The 21,761-nt window shown below is 44.5% G+C and overlaps 1 protein-coding gene and 1 long non-coding RNA gene across 8 annotated transcripts in view; one reads left to right on the top strand and one right to left on the bottom strand.

Annotated features, from left to right (window-relative positions):
* Positions 1–21,761, top strand: part of FRMD4A (FERM domain containing 4A) — a 274,615-nt gene that overhangs the window by 212,545 nt on the left and 40,309 nt on the right. For all 7 annotated transcript variants that reach the window (XM_050985247.1, XM_050985239.1, XM_050985234.1 and 4 more), the window contains exons 9-11: positions 5,162–5,227; positions 5,441–5,498; positions 7,303–7,389. In XM_050985247.1, the coding sequence (XP_050841204.1) occupies positions 5,162–5,227; positions 5,441–5,498; positions 7,303–7,389 (211 nt within the window). The remainder of the gene's footprint in view (positions 1–5,161; positions 5,228–5,440; positions 5,499–7,302; positions 7,390–21,761) is intronic.
* On the bottom strand, positions 413–21,702 carry LOC108961584 (uncharacterized). Its single transcript, XR_001989937.3, has 3 exons — positions 20,964–21,702; positions 1,124–1,253; positions 413–703 (listed from the first exon to the last, which is right to left on the bottom strand). It is a non-coding gene; the product is annotated as an uncharacterized LOC108961584 (long non-coding RNA).

Below are 21,761 nucleotides of genomic sequence, written 5' to 3'. Positions count from 1 at the left end.
TTTTAATGATGGCTTTTTTCTAAACACCCTCTGAAACACTTAATGCTCTCAGGAAGCATCTGTTGGTGAATCAGACAAAATTACAGATCAAACTTCAGTGATCTAAGGGAGCAGATTTTTAAAACTGTGTTCTCTGACACTTCTTCACATCGCATGCAGATTATGTACCAGGTGCAGATTTCATCCAAACCTTTTCTGTGAGCAATGAGTTTTATTCTGCAGTTCTTCAGCATGAGTACAAGCAGTCACAAGTGAATATCCAACCCTGGAAAGAAACTTTTAAAACGTTAAAGATGGGATGGGTAATGGCTCTAATTCGTTTAAAACAGACAAACAAAAGAACTTTGTACTATATTTTTATCAGCTGAAGTGGATTAAGAGATAATAAAATAGATAATCAGGTAAATACTGTGATACCTTTGGCAAGATGCTGTAAAAGATCTTCATAAAATAATATATTTCATCACACACCATTAAAAAGCATCAGCTGTTGCACCTTCCAAATGTAGCAACACCTGTGGGATGAGTCCTGGATTCTTAGATCAGCACAGTTTGTGCCTCTGATCCCACCTTCATGGAGTCTCCTGGTTCCATACCCTTGGTGTAGGCCTCTCCCTTCGCTGTAATCTCTTGCAGTTTTCTCCAGGTTCGGAATAATCAGTTGCACATCTTATTCTCAAGCATCTTTTGGCATCTCTGATTACTGGTGAAGAAAGGAGGGGTTTTTGGTGGGTTTGTTTCTATTTCTTTTTAGTGAAAGCTGAGCTTCTGGTCCTCCCACACAGTCCAGGAGCTGAGGCCCTGAGTTTTGATTTCTCTTGGCCATGCATGGAAACAGACACAAAACCAATCACAGAGACTGGAGGGAACCTTTAGAAATGTGTTAACTCACAGTGCTCCTTTCCAGACACTTGTCATTGCATTTTATCTCATTTCAGATCCTCCCTAACAAGCAAGCCCAGTACTCAGTTGTCAGTAATAAGGCTGATATGAGGTGCAACAACACAGAAGTGAATGCTAGATTGGGATTTTCAACAGACCAGACTTCTCCCAGGTTCCCACTGACTTTGAAAGCAAGCTTGTTTTTAGGAACCCAAAGCATCAGTGTTGCCAGAATACCCACCTCTGAAAGTGTTAGCTGAAAATCACTATTTAGTGATTTTTCTCTGGTTCAACATAGACCTGAAGCCCTGGTCCAGTTCTTGGTCCCTTGGCCTAAAAGGTGCTGGTGGCCTCAGAGGGACAGCATACGACTGCAAATAAAGACATTATTTGTTCAATAATATAATCAAAATGGAAAAGTCAGGTTAGAAACAGAATAACACTAAGGAACAGCAATGAATGCACAGATGTTTAAAACAGCTCAGTGTACTGGGAAGAGAGGAAGGGAACAACTAACTTTGAAAATCTGGATTTGATGATGAGAAACTCAAGGCCTGCATTTGCTTGCAAGTTGTCTGCTGTTCAGTTCTATAAGCTGCTGGGACAGAAAAGATTTCTTGTTACTTCTAAAGATCTTTATCAGAGTTGTCTGCTGCAGAATATCATCCATGTATTAATTTCTGCAGCTTTGGGGGGGAATGTTTTATGAGCTGGCAAACAGACAGCAGTGCTTCAGCAACCTCCGTGTCTCTCTCTCCACATCAGTTAAGCATCCTCTGCCAGCCCGGCACTGTGAATGAGTTTCTGTATCACCAACACAGCAACAAGGCAGAGCAGAGGGGAGAGGAGATGTCAGCTGGTGGTCCCAGCAGTGTCCCAGCACTCTCCCAGCTGTCAATAGTAGCATGGCAGCTGCCTGGAGATGAACAGCTGAAATGATAGGAGAGCATGTTTATAGGCTCTGCTAATGCTCTTCTGACCCGTGAATGATTTTGCTTGTTTTCCCTGGCGTGTGTTGGGCTTAACCCTCCAACCCAGAGCTGGAGGCAGAAAGCAACCTCTGTGCTGGATGATCCTTCTTGCACAGGGCAGTGGAAGGAAAAGGAAGTTCAGAGAATTGTTAGAGGAGGGACTGTCACATGGATTGTTGTAACTGTGAATGTTTTTCCATTGTGGACATTGATATCTGAGCTAGGTGCCCTCAGCTCCCTTTGCTGTCAGCAGAGAGAAGCAGCAGTAACCTCCTCCCAAGGAATCTGTCCAAAATAGATTGGATGAATTGTACTCTGGAGTACATGCTTCTTTCCCCAGTGACAAGGCCAGTGCTGCAGGAAGGTGAAAGGCCACAGATCCCACTCTTAAATATGGCTTGATTGATATTTCAGGCTTTATATTTTTTGTTCAAAGGAAAGAAGAAACAAAGGTGACACTTGCCTGGCACTTAACATCTGTAGACCACAAAACATTTTGTTTTGACCACTAAGAAAAATCATCAGTACCCTAACAGAACAATGGGGTTATAGCATTGCCTGCATTTGCTTAGAACTGGGTAGAGCCTGGATTATCCCAAATTTCTAGCATGGGTTAAAAACACAACTCTTTGTCCTGCTGTTTAGGAAGGATCCCGGACATCTGATCTGTCCTTTTGAAGGAAATGGGGCATCAATTGGCTTCCCTACCCAAGGAGTATGGTCTAGGAACATATCAATTTTTTATAATAGGAATTTGTAAGAAAGCAGAGCACATCCAGAATCACATTAAGTAATCAGCAAGTCCAGGTACATCTACTCTTTCCATGAATGGCAGCAGTATGAGAGCTTGATCTGTGCAATAAACTGCACAGAGTGGAAAATAAAGCTAGGAGTGTTTTCCACTGGAGAAACTCCATTATTTTTTTAGAAGTCACTCCTGGTTTGTTCCTGTCTGAGACAGAGGAATTGCATCCACATTTAATCACAGTTTTAAGAGGTAATTTCAAAGGGCTGTAAGCCCTCTCTGTCTATCTTTTTTATTAAGAATGATGTTTTTTGGAGATCTTCCAATACTGAGCACTCATGTAATTCAGTTATTGCTCCAAAAGTAATCCTGTTTATGATAATCATGGCAGGAGACCCAGGCTCTGCCTTCATGTGCACACCCATAACATCTGTGGTACTTGCTTGGATCAGTGTGCTGAATATGTTTCATAGCTGTAGAATTTAGAGATCATTTTCTAAGCATTAAAATGATTCTGAGGGATTTAATGGGAGAGCTGGGCCATTCCTTTACCCATGTAATGTGTCACTGGCTCAGTCAGCACCCTGTTCCTGCTGTGGCCTGCTGGTGGGACAGCTCTGAAAAGGGCTCTTTTATTTTTGTAGGTGAATGGGGGAAGCCCCTTGGTGAATGAGTAAGAAAAGCAGTTAAATAACCTCTCAGATAAACATCAGGCTTGTGAGGGAAAAGCTGGCCCTACTGACAGTCTGACACTGTCTCTGAATTGCTCTTTGCTGCCTTCACTGATGTTTCTGATTCTCCTTTCTCTCTTCATCATAGGCTGCACAATCCTCAGCTCCCCTGTGCCACTTGTTTCTAAAAGCTGTTGAAGCTCTGGAGATTCTGTCTCTCTCTCTAAAATAGGTTCTGTCCTCTCTGGCACAGGGGTGCAAATGGGGAAGGCAGCAATGAGAAGAAGATGCAGTCCTGTTAAGCTGGGCTGGTGAAATGCTTTGCTGTCCTCCACAAAAGCCCCCATGGGCATCTCTGAGCAGTCGTGGTGAGGTCATCTACCATCATCCCACCCTGCTGTGCTCCTTCACACTGCCTAGCAATACAACTGGCTTCAGTTCTGCCTGGGGAAGGATTACCACGTGGTGGGCAACTGAAAGGCCCCATTAGGGGGTCCTGCTGGATCCAGGAAATGCAGGGAGGGAGGGATGCCAGTTCACATTGCCCTAAACCACATGCTGCATGGTGGCATGGGATAGACACAGACACAGATGGAAGCTCATGCAGGGCCAGGTGGGGAACGCACTAAGGTGGCATGAAGGCAGTTTAGGTTTCCCTCCTCTTGGTCTGGCAAGTTCTGTACAGAATCTCCAGGGGACTCAGTAGATTCCCTGTCCTTGGGAATCAAAAATAAAATACAAACTAAAGAGCAAGAAACTGGTTTTAAACCTGAGGACTTCAGTGTTCTGTCATGCTAGTGTAGCAGAGGAGGTCCTGTGTGCATTATATTGGATCCTTGGCTTATACTTTGCCATGCTGTGACCTTGCTAGCACAGCTGATTGTATGCTTCAAATAGCTCTGCTGCCCATTCACTGGAGAAAAATGAGTGAAATTCTTTAAAAGTGAATTTACATATGTCTCTCTGTCATTTGGGTCATGCTGATCTCTCTTGGATGCTCCATCTCTACTGCTTATTGGCACACACTCAGAATTGTTGTCTGCCACAGAAGCCCACTGGTGTGGAACAGCTCCATGGTTCACCTTGGAACACATGATGACATGGTTCATGTCTTCCTAAAACATAAAATTATCTTAGTCTCCAACAAACTGTTGGAAATTGGGCCCCAGCTCATGCCAGCTTCCAGTGCTTAGCCAGGAGTTGCCTGGGGGAATGAAGTTAGTATAACTCTAAAGTAAGCAAAGGCACCTGAATACTTTAGGAGTAAAGAAACTCAAGTTTGAGTGCCCTGGAAATATCCCTTGTCACTGGTGTTAATGTTGCCTCTGTGTACAGTGGGAGAGGCTACACAGCTCCCTGTGAGAGAGATTGCTCCAGAGTACTTCCAATGGTGCACTTGCAGTTATGCAATTGCAGTGAGGAATCTGTCAGTCTTAGGGCTATGACTGGCCACCAATTTCTGACACTTCTGCCCATCTTTCAGGGGACATGATGGGCTTGAAAAGAAGTTACAGCAATTAGGACAAAGGAGATCTTGAGCAGCTCCAACACAAATCTGTTTGCCCTCAGTGTAGTATTGTGGGTATCATTTGTAGGTAAGGAAAGGAATGCAAAAAGGGAAAGGTCTGTACAAGTAGGTACCATATTTGTGAAGAAAATGGGTTTTTCCAGAGACCCAACTCTTAGAAAACTATTTTTATTCTCTGTGAGTCTGTGACTCCCCCTTTGTTTACCCTGCTCTGCACCAAATTCCCTCATCTAATGGTTTTGCTTGGCATCTTTTGATTCTATCAGTCAGTAGCTGTGTTAACAGATGTATCTCTTCAGTTTTTGACAAGATTTTTAGTCATGATAATGCCATTATATAAAACATCCCATTTTTTCCTTTCCAGCGAGGATCGAGTAATTGAACATTATAAGAAACTAAATGGTCAGACAAGAGGTCAAGCAATTGTGAAGTAAGTGAAACAAGAATGATTTCTTTGTGAACTTTGTTTTATTACGAAGTATTTCTACAGAATTGTAAATACAATATGTAACTATGCTTCCCATCTCATGCAATGCTTCATTTTAAAGTATTTCTTGGCATAATTATTTATTTATCAAAGTTTTTTTTCAGATCATCCTCTCAGCTTCTCAGATGTCTTATTCTCTTCTGTGTTGTTTTGCAGTTACATGAGCATTGTAGAGTCCCTCCCAACATACGGAGTGCATTATTACGCAGTAAAGGTACGTGCTACAAGAAGGTCCTTCCCTGAATTAAACTCTTGTTGGAGAGGGAGGGAGAGAGGTACAAACAGCCATCCTGCTCTCAGAATACAATACACTGCTACTAAAGTCTCGTTTTCACTTCCTGAGGTAGGATAAACTTATTTCAGCTGTGTGTGCATGTTTAGTAAATACAGTTCCAAAGAGGAAAATCCTGTTCTTGGAGATAAAACTCTTGCAGTCCTATTGTGCTGGAGTGTTCAGCTCAGTCAGCAGCATGGCAATGCTAGTGAGCCACCACCAAAGGGACAAGCCAGACACATCTCTGGCAGACAATGCATTTTGTAGCTCCAAGAGGTCAGATCTTTCCCCGATGGCAGATCCATGAACACCTATTTAGGGCCAGCCATGACCTGCATACTGTAGCTCCCCTGGCATATGTATGTGGATGCAGAGATTGTGCATCATTTTAATGTCAGAACAGTCTTGTACTCTACAGATAGGTAGCACATTCTCATCCCCAAAACAGCTCTCCACTTCTGTGTGGACTTCATGCAGCTATTCATGAAGTTCCTAATTTCTTTTGTCTAATGATTTATCACCAAAATTTCTAGCTTCATATTGTTATTATTATTACTTCCCTGCCTGACCAGCTGTGTAGGTTTTTTAAGTAGAGAAATCAATAAACGTGGCAAGAAAGCTAGAGCCACATTCCCCAGAGCATATTCCCTCATTTATGACCCCTGAAGTTTTGATGTGTTTCATCATTATCTCTGTGCATAGATCATATGGTTTTTCATACATCTGTAATATCTTGTACACATATGGGGTACTATAAAAACACAAATATCTGACTGTACTTGTCTCAGGAGATGTGTTTCTAGTCTATTCCTGCTAATAGGATGCAATAATAAAGTTGTTATTATTATTTTGCAAAAAGCATTAGCCTCCTCTTTTCTCAGAGGACAGGATCTCTGCAGCACCCTTTGCATCCAGATCTCTTGGACTACTCTAGATCAAGAAAAATCTAGTGGATTGGGCTGGATGTTCAATACTGCAAAGATTTGAGAGCTATTCCAGTGAACTCCCCATGGTCAATAAGCAGCAGTGGGCAGCAATGAGGCAGCAAATATTGCACATAATAGGGTTTGCTTCTGCCTGATGTGGGGGTTTGGTTTTGCTGTGTTTTACCCTGCCATTCTCTATCACATTAACAGAACAGATGTCATTTCATTGAGGACTTCAGCTCAGTAAATTGCAGAGACTGGGATCAGATATCAGCCATTACTCCATAAGGACATTTTATTGCACACTCAGACACAAAGCAGTTGGGTCCGAGCCTGTCAGACCTTATCACTTGGTAGCTCTCAGATCCCATTACTGCTGCATTTTCAAGACTAATGCTAAAATCCTTCCACATAATTCAAGTCAGCTGGGTGATTCACTTTCCTTCCTCTCCAATCTTTCCAACCTTTCCTCTCCAATTCAGTGTTCAGACTGAATAATTTACAGGGAAGAGAAAGAGGATGCACCACTGCACAAGGGACCCATGTCAAACCTCCTCAGCACCCCTGACAGCATTTTGAGTAACTTGATCACATGTGATGTATTTTAAATTGTTTTATATGTCATGGCCCAAAGTGAAACAGATCTCTTCTAAACACTGTGGAGCTTTGTGACTTGCAGGAACTTGGCAGGGGGAAATTTAACAACACCCATTTAAAGATACTACTTGGAAACAAATCTTCATCTTGAGCAACAACATAGGAAATCTCCAGCATTTCCCCATCATATTCAATATAACTCCCTCTGTTTTCTCTTTCAGGACAAGCAGGGAATTCCATGGTGGTTAGGACTTAGCTACAAGGGGATTTTTCAATATGACTACCATGATAAAGTGAAACCAAGAAAGGTAAGTGCTTACTTTTCTACCAAGGTCTGGGCTTGCCACACATGTCATAGCTTGAGTCAAGGGTGTGATGTACACCAAATGCTGGCATTGATTCATGTGATTTTTGAAGGATCTTTGTTTTCTCCCAAACTTGTCTCAATGTCTGCAAAGAATTAATGGACAAAAGTAGCTCATAATTTATTAAAAGTTGTGGGGTTTGGAGGAAATAAGTGTCACTTAATCTTGAAATTTATGTTTCTTTTTTGTGTGATTCATAAGACATAGACGGGAACTCAAGGGCTGATCCTCTCAGGTGCTGAAGGCCTTCCATTCACTGGCAATGGTGGATTGGGGTTGTTATTGTATTGTCAAGCCATAAATGATCTGAGAGAAAGGGATGAAGAGACAGGAAAACTGCTTCCATTTATTACAAAAAGAAAATTGCATGATTTTCTCAAGACCAGCAGTACATTTGACAAGCAATGATTTTCCTAACTGAAGAGTTAATGTCAAGGTAGCAGGGAAAGCTGACTTCTAACACATGCCTTAAAATAAAGGCACAGAAAATTTTGATTCTTGAGCTCAGCCTATGACCTGTGTGTTCTGATTTTCCCACTTAGAATGCCATCTAATATAAAAAACCTCATCCCTGAGCACAAGCCCTGCAGGTGGGAATGTAGAGCCTGTTAGCAACAGTGTTTGTTGCACTGCAGACCTGTGGAGACATCAGGAGGCAAGGCTTCAGGCGGGCTTGTAGGCTGCAGAACTGGATGATTTGGAGCAACTAGGCAGCTCTTCTGTGGATGCAAAAGCTTCCACAGTGAATTAAGTTATGTATTTCTCTTTGCATTGTTTCTGTACCAATTACTCTTTCACCTCCTCTGGTCACATTCAACTTGGACACTGCCTGGTGCTCAAAGAGTATCTTCTATTAAAATGATCTAGAATCAAGGTTTTGGTAGGAAACTGAGCTGCTAAGGAGGCAGCAAGAGACAAGAGGTGCTTCAATTAGCCTTTTTTTCACTGAAGGTTGTTAATGGGACTTTTATTCATTAAAAGGAAGGACAAGGAGAGTAAGGAAGTCTTCAAAAAGACTAAAAGACACATCTATTTGGGATCAATCATTACCTGCAGGGCAAGCCATCTTCACATATGGTAGTTTAAAACATGCCTAGGCTAGGTGTTTGCACCCACATATCTCCAGTAGTGCCAACCCCCCAGGGAAGACATGTACTTAAAAGATGCCTTCAAAAGTCTTAGGAGTACAAACATTTCTTTGGAAGAAATTAGTGCCCTGCCATGACAGGACTCAGCCTTTCACACGTTATAGCAATTACTGTCATCCCTCTTGGGATGAGAGGGTTGGTGGAGAGCATCGGAAGGAGAGGAGGGATCAGGTGCTCTGACTGCATGAGAGGAGACACATTTCCACCAGAAGGGTCAAGCCTCCTTTCTCAGTTTTTCTACTTTCTCTTCTCAACTGATCAAGGTGATCTGCTCTGTAGCATTGGTTTTGGACCTTGATTAAATCTTGGCCAGCCTCTCTGTGTCCCCACTAGCCTACCTCTAGCACTCACACTGCACCTCAAATCAGGGGCTTTAGGCACCTCTGATCCTTCTTATCCAAGTGTAACCCTAAAAATATAGGCTGCTGGTTTTCTCTTTTTTGGGAATTAGTTATTTTGGTCTCAGGAAATCATGTATGAAATCCAGGAGACCCAAAACAATGGTGCTGCCTTATGTATAGACCACTAAGAACTGTGGGTGGCAGAAGTGGTCATTTATCTGTGAGGAAAGGTTGGGTGGGAAGGGAAAGCAGGAATTTCCAGGCTTGGATCTGTCCATTGCCACAATCCAGAGACCACAGCAGTGAAAAGACAGCCTAGATGAGCATTTCTCTGCTACATGATGCTTGCAAACCCCATCTGTTGGCAGAGCTATTCCAAAATGAACAGCCTAAATCAGGGATGGGACTTGAACAGAGTGGCTGAGGCTTCATTATTTCTCCATGGAGTGATTTTACCTTCTGTGGAGCAAGTAAAAAGACTTCTTACCCTACACAGGTGGTAAAACCCCTCTGGCAAGAGCAGTTCAACTGCCTCAGTGAGGCATAGTGTTTAATCCTCTTGCTAATTAGATTGTAAAATTGCACTTGATAACCCTGGTATCTGGGAGCAGCCTGCCACAGTATCTGATTCATTTCACTGCACCAGCATGTGCTGGTTCAAGTCTTTGCTGTGCAAATGGGAGGGGTAAGCTTTACTGAACTTTCTGCAAGGTAAAATTTGTGGGGGAGGGGAAAAGAGATTGTGGTTTTTCTGATCTTTAATATTTTGTTCCTGCAAACTGCCGATGCCAGAAACAAATTGAAAACTTACAATGGAAAAATAAGTCTCCCTGGAAAAAACACAAGCAGAAAATTTTAGCAAGAAACTAGCTGAAATCAAGACATTTATATTAAGTGCATATAAAAACCTTGCTTGTCTTATGAGGGAGATTGTAATGTTTTCCTATATGTCATCCTAGATAGTTTTCCATGTGTCTTGTGCTTGTGAGTAAAACTGTAACACACACTAAGCAGCTGAACCTATCTGGGGCGATCCCATTAGCAGTCACTCAAAACCATGATTTCATTAAATTGCTGGAGTAAATCAGCCACGTGTTTCTAGAAAACTAACCAGGTTTGTCAGCAAGTTAGATGAGACTGGAAAGGGGAATTGAGGCTGATGCAGGGCCAGAACATCATCCTGCTTGCACTGTTCTCACTCAGGCATCAAGTTCTCCAGCATTACTGGGGATGCAGCTGAGATGGGTATCTGGCACATAGTCCTGGGTGGTTCAGGTGGGAATGCAGGACTATTAGACTGGAATGTAGTTGTACCTAGACTGCAGAGACTAATGTGTCTCTGTGTTTCTATTTTTATGTTCCTTCCTGCCTATACTTGAATTTTGTGGAAGCCCTGAATCTACCCAAAGCCATCACTTTTGAGTGTCATCCTTTTTCCTCTGTTGCTCACAGACTCAACTAGCCCTGTCGAAGGCTTCCCCTTGAATGTTGCCTGTTGTAGTGCAGATTTGGTCCCTATGAGTTATAATCTGCTGGCTGTTCATTCTTGGGTACAAAATAATTGCAAAAGTTTTGGTATACTACACAAAATCCAACACTCTGAAGAAGAACAAGCTGAACAACAAGAAGGGAGTTTCAAGTGTGGAAAGATGGCTGCTGTCCTGCCAACCATATATTGAGGCATTCTGGATGCTGGGCTTGCAGAACCGGTGTCATTTGAGTAGAAGCAGCTCACAGCTTCTAGGGTGGACAGAATCCATTTCCCTCTATGTTAAACTTAGCTTCTACAAATGCTTTCTTGTGAAAAGACCAAACCCATCATTTTCAGTGAAGAGTCATTAGAGGGTTTTTTGCTTGAATTTCAGAGCAACTGGAAAGAAAGCCAAGGCACCGCAGCAGCCCTATGTGAGCATTTGTCTGAGTGCTGTGTGTCCATTTTAACCAGCACACAGGGATGTGACTCCACTCCATCCCCAGAGACCTGTACACAAAGAGCCTCAGCGTAGCCTGGAGCTGTGAGATCTGCACACCCAAGTAGTAGCACTAGGCATATCTCTGTTGTTCTAGTGAGATATTCCCACTGATTTAAGAGCCCAAAGGCATTTTTTAGTGCAAACAGCTTAACAGTTAGTAAACAATTAACTCCAAGCTGAAGAGTGAATGATTAACAAAGTCAGCCAAAGTACTTCCATACAGCAGATAAAAGGACAGAAAATGTTTAACTTCTCACCAAAAATAAAATTACCTTAAAGGAGAGTCTGGTAATGTTTAGTTGCTTTGTAAGAGATATGGCTATATATTGTTATCTCATTTTCTTCTACAGAAAGCTAGTGGCAATGAAACCTAAAGTGAGCCTTTTTTCTCAGACTCATAAATATTATCATTGCTTACATTATCTGGTTACTGAAGAGAACCCAAAGGGAATAAAGGTTTTTAGAAATAAAATAAAATGTGAGGCATCACAAAATTCAGCCATTAATGTAACTTGACAAAAAAATTCCTTGTGACAGCTACCAGTTTTTGCCATTTCTTCTCAGCATTACCCTTTCTCTGAGATTAAATGAAGCATGCTGTGAGAATGTTCTGTCACTTTCCATAAGGTCTATGCAACAGTCTTTGGGTTCTCATGTCAAAGAATTTGATTTTTAGTTTGTAGTGTCATCATGAATCCAAAGCAAAAGCTGGGCTGACCTCCCATTTAAACATGCAAAAACAACGGGCCAGTTGGACCCATCCTACCAAACAATGCAGAGCTCAAGTAAATTCAGTAATTTCAAGTGTCTGATCAGAGAAAAATCACCTGCTTGTCAAAAGCATTAGCAAAGTAATCAGCACATTAATTGTGTCCAGAAAGTGAAAGATTGCTATCCAATGCCACTTGGCCTTTTCCAAACAACAAGAGATAGAGTGAACTTTCCCAATTCCAGAGGCAAAATGAGATATTTACACCGGAGGAGCAATAGCCTAATTAAGAGCTGCTTTATTGCAGAACAAATAGATCCTCTCTGCTTTAGGGCATAATGAACCATTGTCAAGTCAGTAATTGCATTGATGGAGTGGTTAAACTTGTGCTTCCTGTGGTGAAGGAATGACAGACCAGTAACTTAAGAAAACGTAAAGTAAAGATTGATGTGAAATGTACAGAAAGTAGTGAATGATGGGGAGGAGGAAGCTGACAAATTGCTCTCTGTCCTAACTGATCATAGAACAGAGGGAGAGTCAAAAAGGCAAAAGAAACATGAAATTCACATTAGTTACAGGGAGCCCAATTCACTTGCACAGCTCCTTGTCACATGATACAATAGAGGCCAAGAGCTCAGAAGGATTGAAGATAGCACTAAAAGTGTGACCTTCCATCCACAGTTTTGACATTGAGTTGGTTATTTTCAAAGAGGATTTTGGGAGGGGTTATAAATCCTCATGTTCAAGGAGGGCATTTAATTTGTCACCAAATTGGTTTCTGTTGTCAGAGGTATGGAGCATGTGTCTCACTCCTCTCACTGGCATGCTGCTGAGCCACAGGGTGTATTCAGAACAGGCTGGACTTTCTCTAGGGCGTCCAGAATCAAGTGAGGTCAGAAAATGTATTTGACTCGTGTTTCATTGGGCTCCTTGTCATTTCCTAGGATCTTTGCAAACACCTTTGCATTGCAGACAGGGATAGCAGATTTCAAATTTACAAATGATAAAAAACGAGCAGAAACCATTTCCAGGAAATACTGGTTTAAAAACTCTGGAGTCTCAGTGGCACTGCTGTAATAAATTATTCACTGTGATTAGCAGGCTGTTAAGGACTACCTGCTGACTCCTTCTGCTCTGTGCTTTCATTTCTCTTCCCCTTGCTGATCCCTTGTGCTTCTTGGGTTATGGACTTGGCTGTAAACTGAACCAGTCTTCAAGTCACGGTGGGTTCAACTCATTTTTAGTGCAGTAATTCAGTCTTGGTTTAGTATTTGGAAATGTGCTGCATGGAAGGAGGGAGACATATACAAAGCAAAGTTCCTTACCATAGACAGAGGTTGCTCACCCAATTTCTTTCCTTAAAACATAATACCCAGACTTGCAAACACTGAAAAGCAGGCACAGTTTAAAGCCTTTCCCTGCAGAAATGCCCTATTCCATCCCCATAAGACAGGAGACCATGTTCTCACCAGCACTTTTTTTCCTGCTGTTTGCCCTCGGTTTGGGGTTTCGACCATCCAGCACCAGGCACTTCCCCTTTCAGCACCCACTACTCCACGCCTTACCACTGTGCCAAAGAGCTGCCAAACACACTGGGAGCTGAATAAATGACATCAAAGCACACTGGGCTGGAAAGCAGGATTATGTCCCTGACACTGAGAACTTCCACAGGATTTGGCTGGACATGCCACTGGGCTGTGATTCAGTGAACATTTCTTTTGGCAGCAGTATCAGCTGAAGTGGCCTTCAGCACTCTCCTCCCCCATCACAATCCTGCCCCCCCCCCCCCCCCCCTCACTTCCTCCCCTGGGCCCCCTCCTCAGCCATCCTGGTATAGCTGTGCAGTTGGGAAGGAAACTGCTCCAGAGAAGGGATTGACTGGCTTAGCCATAAAAAAGTGGTCACTCTTAACCTCAATCAGTTCCCAATCCCACTCACCATTTTACCCACCATCAGTATCTTACAGCAAAGCTGTAGGAGCTGGATATGGATACAGGCTGCATAAATCACTGCAGCCAGAGAAAGAAACAGCCATTAACCTACACAGTAACTTTGTGGAGTGAGACAAGAGCTTCACAGCTCAGAAGGATTGCAACTGCATGGAATTTGTCATGGTTGAACCAGGATGAACTAACAGTTGGGTATAAGGTCATCATCCCCACTTTTTTCTCCTCATAAAAGTTGGTAAAAATTTGCTTTGGTGTGTCTCCCAAACAGGACTGATTTCAGACAGGTGAGTAGATTGTCTAGGTAAATGAACTTTTAAGAATCATACAAGAATCATGTTCAGTTTCCATTACGTAGGTAAATAAGTAGTTTTATCAACGACAATGCTTGCAAAGCATTAATACATACAGTCTTAGGCACTGCTGCCTAAGAAAGATAAAGAAATCAGCACTATTCTGGTGGTTTAGTGTGCTGTGGTGATACCATTAGACATATGGTTCCCAGGGTTTTCTGTGAGAATTTAAATTCAGGAAGGCTAGAGCATGACGTCCCATCCCATGATCTAAGCCAAGTCAAGCCCATGACTACCATTAACTATGGGAGTAGTCCCATCAAAATAAAACTCCCTTCTCTAAGCCCTTTGTCGTATTCAGGTCTTAAAGAGTGATTCTGTGCAAAAGCAGCAGCCAAGTCTTAAATGATTCTGCAGCACACAGCAGGAACTTCAACAAGATGCAAAGACAAATCACTCCAACAGCACAAAGTGAAACAAATTGGACCTCAGAGCCCTGGAGTTAGGGTGGAGATCTGGAGAGAGATTGAAACCTCCTTGAGCACTTATGCTTGGCTCTGAAGTGGTAGCAGGCTCCTCCACACCCCACCCTGCTCAGATGCTGTCTCTTAGCTCACCAGGGCTGTTCCAAAGGCCAGGGCACTTTTACCATCAGATGAAGCCAAGCAGGGGTCCCATTACTCTGTGGTTGTGGCTATGAGGCACCTTTGGTCAGGGGTCTGGGCAGGGGGCTCAGAAGGTTCACTGCAGCCGTCACCATGAGAGTGGGATTGCTGCTGCCGTGGCACCCCCTGTGCAGACCCCCAGCATCATGGGAGTATTTTCAGTCACACAAAGTACTGTGCATTGCCACAGCAGCATGGGATGGGAATGGTGATTCCTGAATTTTGGTTCCAAGACAGAGGTACTTTGGCCAAGCCACTGGAGAAGACATGAGGATTTTTAGGAGAGAGAGTAGCAGTAATGGTTTGTGGGCAGCATAAACCCTTCTAGGGTGCCACAGCTGATTCACAGACTGCAGACTGGGCATCCTTTATCTAGTACATGGTGCCAGAAAGGAGAGCTCTTCAATGCAGAAAGATCCAGTCCCTTTGATGTCCTTTCAGAGAATAAAAGGGAGAAAGTTTAACTTGAACCAATCAGGAAAAAAGGTTCTTTGTAGTTCTATTGATTTAGACACACACAGCATGGTGACAGCAATGCACAATCTAACAGCAGCTACCAGATGTATATGTGCAGTGAAAGTGAATTTGGTTGTATATAAAGTCAAAGTCTAATCTCCCAATCTGTGTACAGTTACAGAAACAAATATCAAGTTGCATTTATTTAGACAAATAATGCTTTGTCTAAATAGCAGCTCTTCTCTCTGTGATCTGATGCTCTGCTGTCTCTCTGAGCCAATAAGCCACTTTGAAATGTAATAGAGAATTGTGTTTCCATAATGGAAATGAATGGAGAATGGTTTTTATATAGACTTAGATGCAATTTGTGTTTGGTCAAGCCAGAAATGTTTGCTGGGGTGGTGTGGTCCCATAAGAACAGCACACAGCAAAAGGGATCTCAAATTGGACCAGAAATTGTTTGTCTGTTTGGCAAAAAAAGAGGCCTGAAGCCTGAGGCAAAGAAGTAATTAGATAGTGAGCTGGGATTGCTGACAGACCACTGAAAGTCCCACTTAGCCAAGCCATTCTCTCATTCCATGAGGGAAGGGAGGACGGCAAGCCTCTGGGAAGATCATTGGTAGGGCTTTTCCCACATCAAATCACTCAGGAACTCTTTTCTTTTTTTTTTTTTTTCTTTTTTTTTCTTGTTTTGAGAATCAAAAGAAAAAAAATACCCCAAATTAATAAAAATAAAGTAATGAATGGAAATGTGGCAGGATGGAGGACTAAGTTATGGTGCAGTGGCATCCCCATCTCATGACCCAGGGGCACCCTCAGCAGTGGGTCACACTAATTCACAGGTGACAGCCCACGGAAATCTCTTGGTAAATCTGCCCCTGAAACAAGAGCCCATTTGTTTGAGCTAAGATGGTGCTGTTCTGCCTGGACCAAGTCCTTCCTCCTTCACTCCAACTAGTTTGACAGAGGTATGATTGATGGGAGCAGGGTTGGCTTGAGGCAGAACACAAATCCATGCCCGGAAACCATGGCCCCACTGAAATCACTGGGACAAAACTGCCATTGACTTCGCTGGAGCTGTGATTACCATAGAGTTTAAGGCCAAAAGGGACCTCTCACAACCTCCACTCTGACCTCCTGCATAACTCAGCTCCTAGAATTTAGCTTGCTGGTTTGTTCAGTGGAGGAAATTACATTTCCAAGGAGGAATTTTTTTTGTTATGTTTGTTTTGTCTTTAAACTGCAGGACGAAAGACTTGGGAGTTTGTAGCTTCACTCATGCAAGCTGTGTGAAAATACTGTCATTGTTTTAGTTCCATTGTTTAATACCAGTTTTAGTATTGGGATCTCATCCAGTTCTGGCTCTTGCCCATAGCGTAGGCAAGGGAAGGGGTTGCATTGGGGCTGTTAGAAATGCTCCAAATTATTTCTCTGCCTTTCCTAGAAGCCATTCAGAGTATCCAGTCTGGGTGGTAGTCCATGCATTTGGAGGGATGATTGTTCCTTCTGCATAGTGTGATTTAACACGGCATTAATCATCTAGGAAGTGGCAAGACTTGAAGGACTGGAAGGTGCCATATAGGTCAGCAAGTCCAACAGCAATTACAGTTGGTCATTTATTAGATCTTTAGAATCAAAAAAAAATATGGGTCAGAAAGGCCTCTGGAGGTCTCTAGTCCAACTTCCTGCTAAGAACTGAGCCACCTTCAGAGTTTGATCTGGTTACTCATGACCCTAGTGTTTGACCACTTGCACTGATTGTTTTGGGACTTGGGGTTTTAATTTATATATCTTCTAATAATTTCCCTTGCTGCAACACTGCAGCCTATGTTTGTTGCCTCTTATACTTTCATTGGGCACTTCTGAGCAAAGTCTGTCTCCATCTTCTTTGTAAACCCCCTTTGGGTCATAAAACAGAGCTAAGAGCAGGTTGATCCTCTGTAGATTTCTGCAGATGATTTGATTCTCACAGCCACCAAGCATGCTATCTGGAGCCTTTGAGAGTGTGTGCATTCAGCCTGTGCCTCATCTCAGGTGATTCAGCACACAGAAAAGAGAAAGAAAATGAGACTCCTGGGCATTTATATTTGTTAAGAGACCAAATGCAAAATGGCTCACACTGTGTCCCCACAGCATGCCCAGCCATAGTGCACATTCCCCAGTTCAGTACTGAGACCGGCTCTCCAGGGCACAGCAGGCAGAAAACAGTATCAGGAACCCCGTACCCCAACCTCAGGATTTGGAATTATTCCAAAAGGTACCATTTGGGCATGTTTCTCTAAGTGCCATAGTCCAGAGAGCACTGTGCACCAACCTCCAGTGCAGGCCTTCAGCAACCCCCTCTGTCCTGTGCCTGAGCTGAAGGGCAACACAGAGCAAGCAACAGCCCCATTACTGCCAGGGGTTCCCAAATAAGTGGCAAGTACTTCCACTGAATACTCTGGCAAGGCTCCCTGAGCACAAAGGGACAGAGCACAGCCCAGCACTAACTCAGATCCCCACACCTCTCCAAAAGTGCAGGTCACCCAGGCCATGAGTGACCAAGCCAGAAGCAATGCCTGATATTTCATTCACAAAAGACATTCCCTTCTTTATCACGAACCTTCAGCATTTTTCAAATACTCTGACATTAACCCTATCCCCTGGCATGGGCAAACTCCTCAGTACGAGCATGGTCAATAAAAATGGTAGAAAATCCTTCAGACCCACATGGCTGAAATGCATGCAGATCCCTGGGCCCCTCTCCTCCAGGCTCAGCTTAATTACGGACCAGCCAGTAAACCACAAGTGTGCTCACAAAAGAAGATTGCGTCTGAAGGGTTTTGACTGCAGCTCTTTGTAACTAGTCACAAACATCTGGTGCCTGGCAAGCTTGCCAGCCTCTTGGAAGGGGTTTTCAGTGAGCAAATTCCTGTAGCTTGCACCTGAATTCTCCACAGCACACTATGCAGCACTCGAATCTCTCTCCTGGCTCCTCTTCTAAGGTGCCGTCTTTGTAGAAGACATTTCTGGCACTGGTTTCCCCATCATGGCCTCCCCATCCACCCCAACATATTTTAAACAGTGCATGTGGTCTGATGGGGAACAGTTATTTCCTTGAATGTTCACAAGTTGATAAGCAGTTTTTCAAATTCAAGTGATAGTGTCAGTTCCAGTTTTCTTGGCATGATGAAACAGAGATCATGGTGGGGACAGGCCCCTTGGAGGAGGAGAAAATAAGAGTAATCATTTTCTCTTTTACTAGCCTCTTTCACATGCATGTGCCAGGGTGCAGCTGTGCTCAAAAGCCAGTCTCATGGATACTTCCTTAAGTATCTGTTGAAGATTAAATCATCTCATGTGCAGTCTGTAATGATGGCCACTACCAAAAATTGTTCCCATCTGAAAGCTGCCCAGTGCTGCATGATCCAAAAGGAGCTGCTGACCTCAGAAGAGAACCCAGCAGGCAAAGCACCACATCACAGACTTGGCCCTCTTCAGCACTGCTAATTGTCCCCTTGTCTCTGGGCACTGAGTGAAGGCTCAGTGGCAGGGGAACTGTGTTCTAAGCTTGTGTTAATGATTGACTTTCTCCTAAGCCCCATTTCCAGTGTTTGGGGAGATGCTGTCCCAGTCCCTGCTGAGGTACTCTTTGTCAAAGGGTCATTGCACTTCTGATGCAATCCCAGTAAAACCAATACAAATTGTCCCACCCACATGTGCAGGCATTGGATTCGGCCCAGGAAATTAACTAAAGACAATCATAAGCCAAATAACCCAAAACCAGACCAAACCTCAGTGCAAGGAGAGGCAAACCTGCCATGAACATGGATGCTTTGACTCAAACCAGCCCCAAAACCAGCATGCATCTGTTGTCACTGCATTTCCACAAGATCCTGTTGAAATTACGACCAGCTCCCTGCTGGGGCTCTATTCCCCAGTGAAGGCTGCAAGCACCAGCATGGTAAAAGGATCTTGATGGGTAAAAATTATGCTTCCATTTAAGAAGACCTACTAATGGCACCTTGTGCATCTGTCACTGCATTAACAACATCAATTTGAGACCATACATAAGGCAGGCAACTGGTGAAGGGAACAGCTTGCTTACATTAGGAGGTCTGGCTGAAGGGGCACCTTTGGCTTTGTTTCTCTGGAGGGATTGTGATCGGCTAACAGGAAAGTGGATACTTTCTTGTGGGTATTCACATTTTTACATATTGGATTCCTTTTGTATAGAAAGGGGGAGACCTCTCAGATCAATGTGGAAAAAAGGAGTGGGACACTGTAGAATAATACTTGGGGAGCAAATGGAGCACAATTACAGCAATGGTAAAACAGACATGTACGTTCAGGAGAGCAGAGCTATGGAATAAAAGACACAAACTTAGGTTGTGGGGTCACTTCCACCCCCTCCCTCCCAAGAGTCTGGATTTGCCTTCTTCTGCCAAGGAAAACAACAAAGCTAAATATAAAAATGCAGCAATCTGGGGAGCTGCTCCAGTGCCCAAAACGTAGGTGTCTAATGCTGTTTTAGGCACTGCTGGTGATCCAAGACATCTGCGTGGGGCTGGCAGATACAGCACCGGACCTATGTCAGGCTCCCTCCCACCCGGGGCAGCAGCCAGGGGCCAGGCAGGGAACCCTGGGGCATGGAAAAGGGCACTCCATGCCTACATTTGGGCATCGGAACAGCTTCCCCAGAGCCCTGTGTGTTTGGGCAGTTGGAGTTAATCATAGAAGAGAAACGAGAAACAGAGCTTCCCTTAGCAAACAGCACTGTGAGATTTGGTAGCAGAGAGGGTAAAATAGAAAAGGATCTGAGCACAAGGGACAGTCCAGCAGAGACAGAGGAGGAGGATGGGCAGGACAGCATCCAAACAGAGCAGCTGCCAGCAGCTCAGAAAAGTTTCAAATTCCTTCTGCGCCACACCAGTTTAGTCATAAATGGCAACAGGGGACCTGGGGACAGAGGGGTATTTTCTGAAGGGTGTGATCTGCTGGCTTTTTAGACTCTTATGTGTTCCACATGTCTGAACATCTCCCAAACACGTCCTCTGCACATGCCGTGCAGCACAGCCGCCTTGTCCTCCCCGCCTTGCAGATGGGCATCTGGAAGCATGGAGGGATGTTTTCAGCTTGACCCCAGTTGTTGTCTGTGGGAGTTAAGGCCCCAAACTTCCTTTTCATGCCTTTGAAGCCAGGCACTTAAAGAGGAGTCAGACTTGAGCTCCCGGCTTAACCCTTTCACCCTGTGCCTGTCCTCCCTTGGTGGGTAGAATAATGGGTGTTTCTGTGCTTAGTTTGGTGTTTACAAGTTTTATGCAGCAATTAATATTTCCAGTGGAGGAATAAAATAATCCAATAAGGACAATGTAACTCAGCCTTTCAGACTTCCCATCTCTCCTGGCTCCCTTCTTCCTCTACCCCCTCAGCAATGTGGACAGCCCTAGAACATGCGGTAGCTCTGTGCCCTTCTTAATCCCCACCCTTCCTTCCAAGAAGCACCCTTTTACAGAAAGGAAAAAAAAAAGAGAGAGAAGAAAAAAAACCCAACTTTGCTTGGAAACTGTAACAAATATTTTCAATTTTGCTGCCCCTAAAATACCAGCAAGGAGAAAATTTTGGGTTCTCTCTGAGGTTTGTTGTATTCTCAAGATTTCAGCTCCACCAGCAGCTATATCAGTGCAAATCAAATTACGCCTCCTGTTTACTTATCTCCAGAGCGCTGACACTGGCAGCCGAGGCTTATCTCGGCGTGTCAGGAGCCAGCGCCTTCCTCGAGGGTAGGACAGGAACTCCACAGAAGCTACTTGGAGTGGGAGAGGGAGTGTAAATCAGGGAATGCGCTGCTGCCTGTGCTCCCCGGCAGCGGGGCTGCGTTCCCCAGCCCTGCTACTTGCTATGGGGCAATGCAGGGAAGCCGAAGTGCGAGATGCCGAGGGGGGTGGAGGCTGCCTCCTCCCTGTGGATTGGCAGCCTGGAAGCCAGGGTTTGGAGTTTAGCTTACTCATTTGTAAGGAAGAGGCAGTGGTGGAGCTGCCCGCGGGGATGACGGCGTGATAGTTTGCGGAGCGGGCGCTATTTCGCTGTCACCGCGTCCTTCGCGCTGTTCCTGAGGTCGGTCCGCCCTCCTGTCTGGGAGATGGGTGTTATCTCACGGGAGAAGTCTGGGCACAGGGGCCGTGTTAAGCACATCCCGCTCCCAGGAGCACGCAGAGCCCTCCAGGGCTGGCCCAGGCTGACTCAGGGGCGAGGGCACGCCGCATTTCACTCCCATGAAAAGCTTGGTGCCTCAGTTTCCCCTTTGGTGGTAGTGTTGGCTTTGTCCCAGTGCTGCTCCGAGATATCCGGGCAGGGCAGCCTGTAAAACAGAGGCTGAGATACGACCTGCTTATTGCCGTGTTTTGTACCGCCGGGAGCGCCTGGAGCCTTGGGCATCGCCACCATGAGTCTGACAGCACCTGGGACAGATAAACTCCACTCGGCTCATGCTCCTGCCAGTTTTACGTGGATCGCAGGATAAAAGCAGAGCTGGGTACTGGCACTTGGATGGAGCGGGGGTCTCATCTCCTTCACCCCGGGGAGAGTCTGCTGTGCCAGAGGCCGATGCACCACCCCAGGTGCCAGCCCTTCAAGGAAAATGTAGTCGAATCCCGGTTTGCCCGGAGTTTGTATGTGTTATCAACACATTTCGCTCCGCAAAGTGGAACCGGCGCCCTTCCCCGCCGGCCCCGAGCACGGAGCACGCCGCGGACAGCGGGGGCTGACGGGCGGAGGGAGGGAGGGAGGGACGAGGCCGCCGCCC

Source organism: Serinus canaria, chromosome 1A (genome assembly GCF_022539315.1).
Source record: "Serinus canaria isolate serCan28SL12 chromosome 1A, serCan2020, whole genome shotgun sequence".
Taxonomy (NCBI): domain Eukaryota; kingdom Metazoa; phylum Chordata; class Aves; order Passeriformes; family Fringillidae; genus Serinus; species Serinus canaria.
The sequence above is the reverse complement of the archived record's forward strand: the minus strand, read 5'-3'. Positions and strand labels throughout refer to the sequence as shown.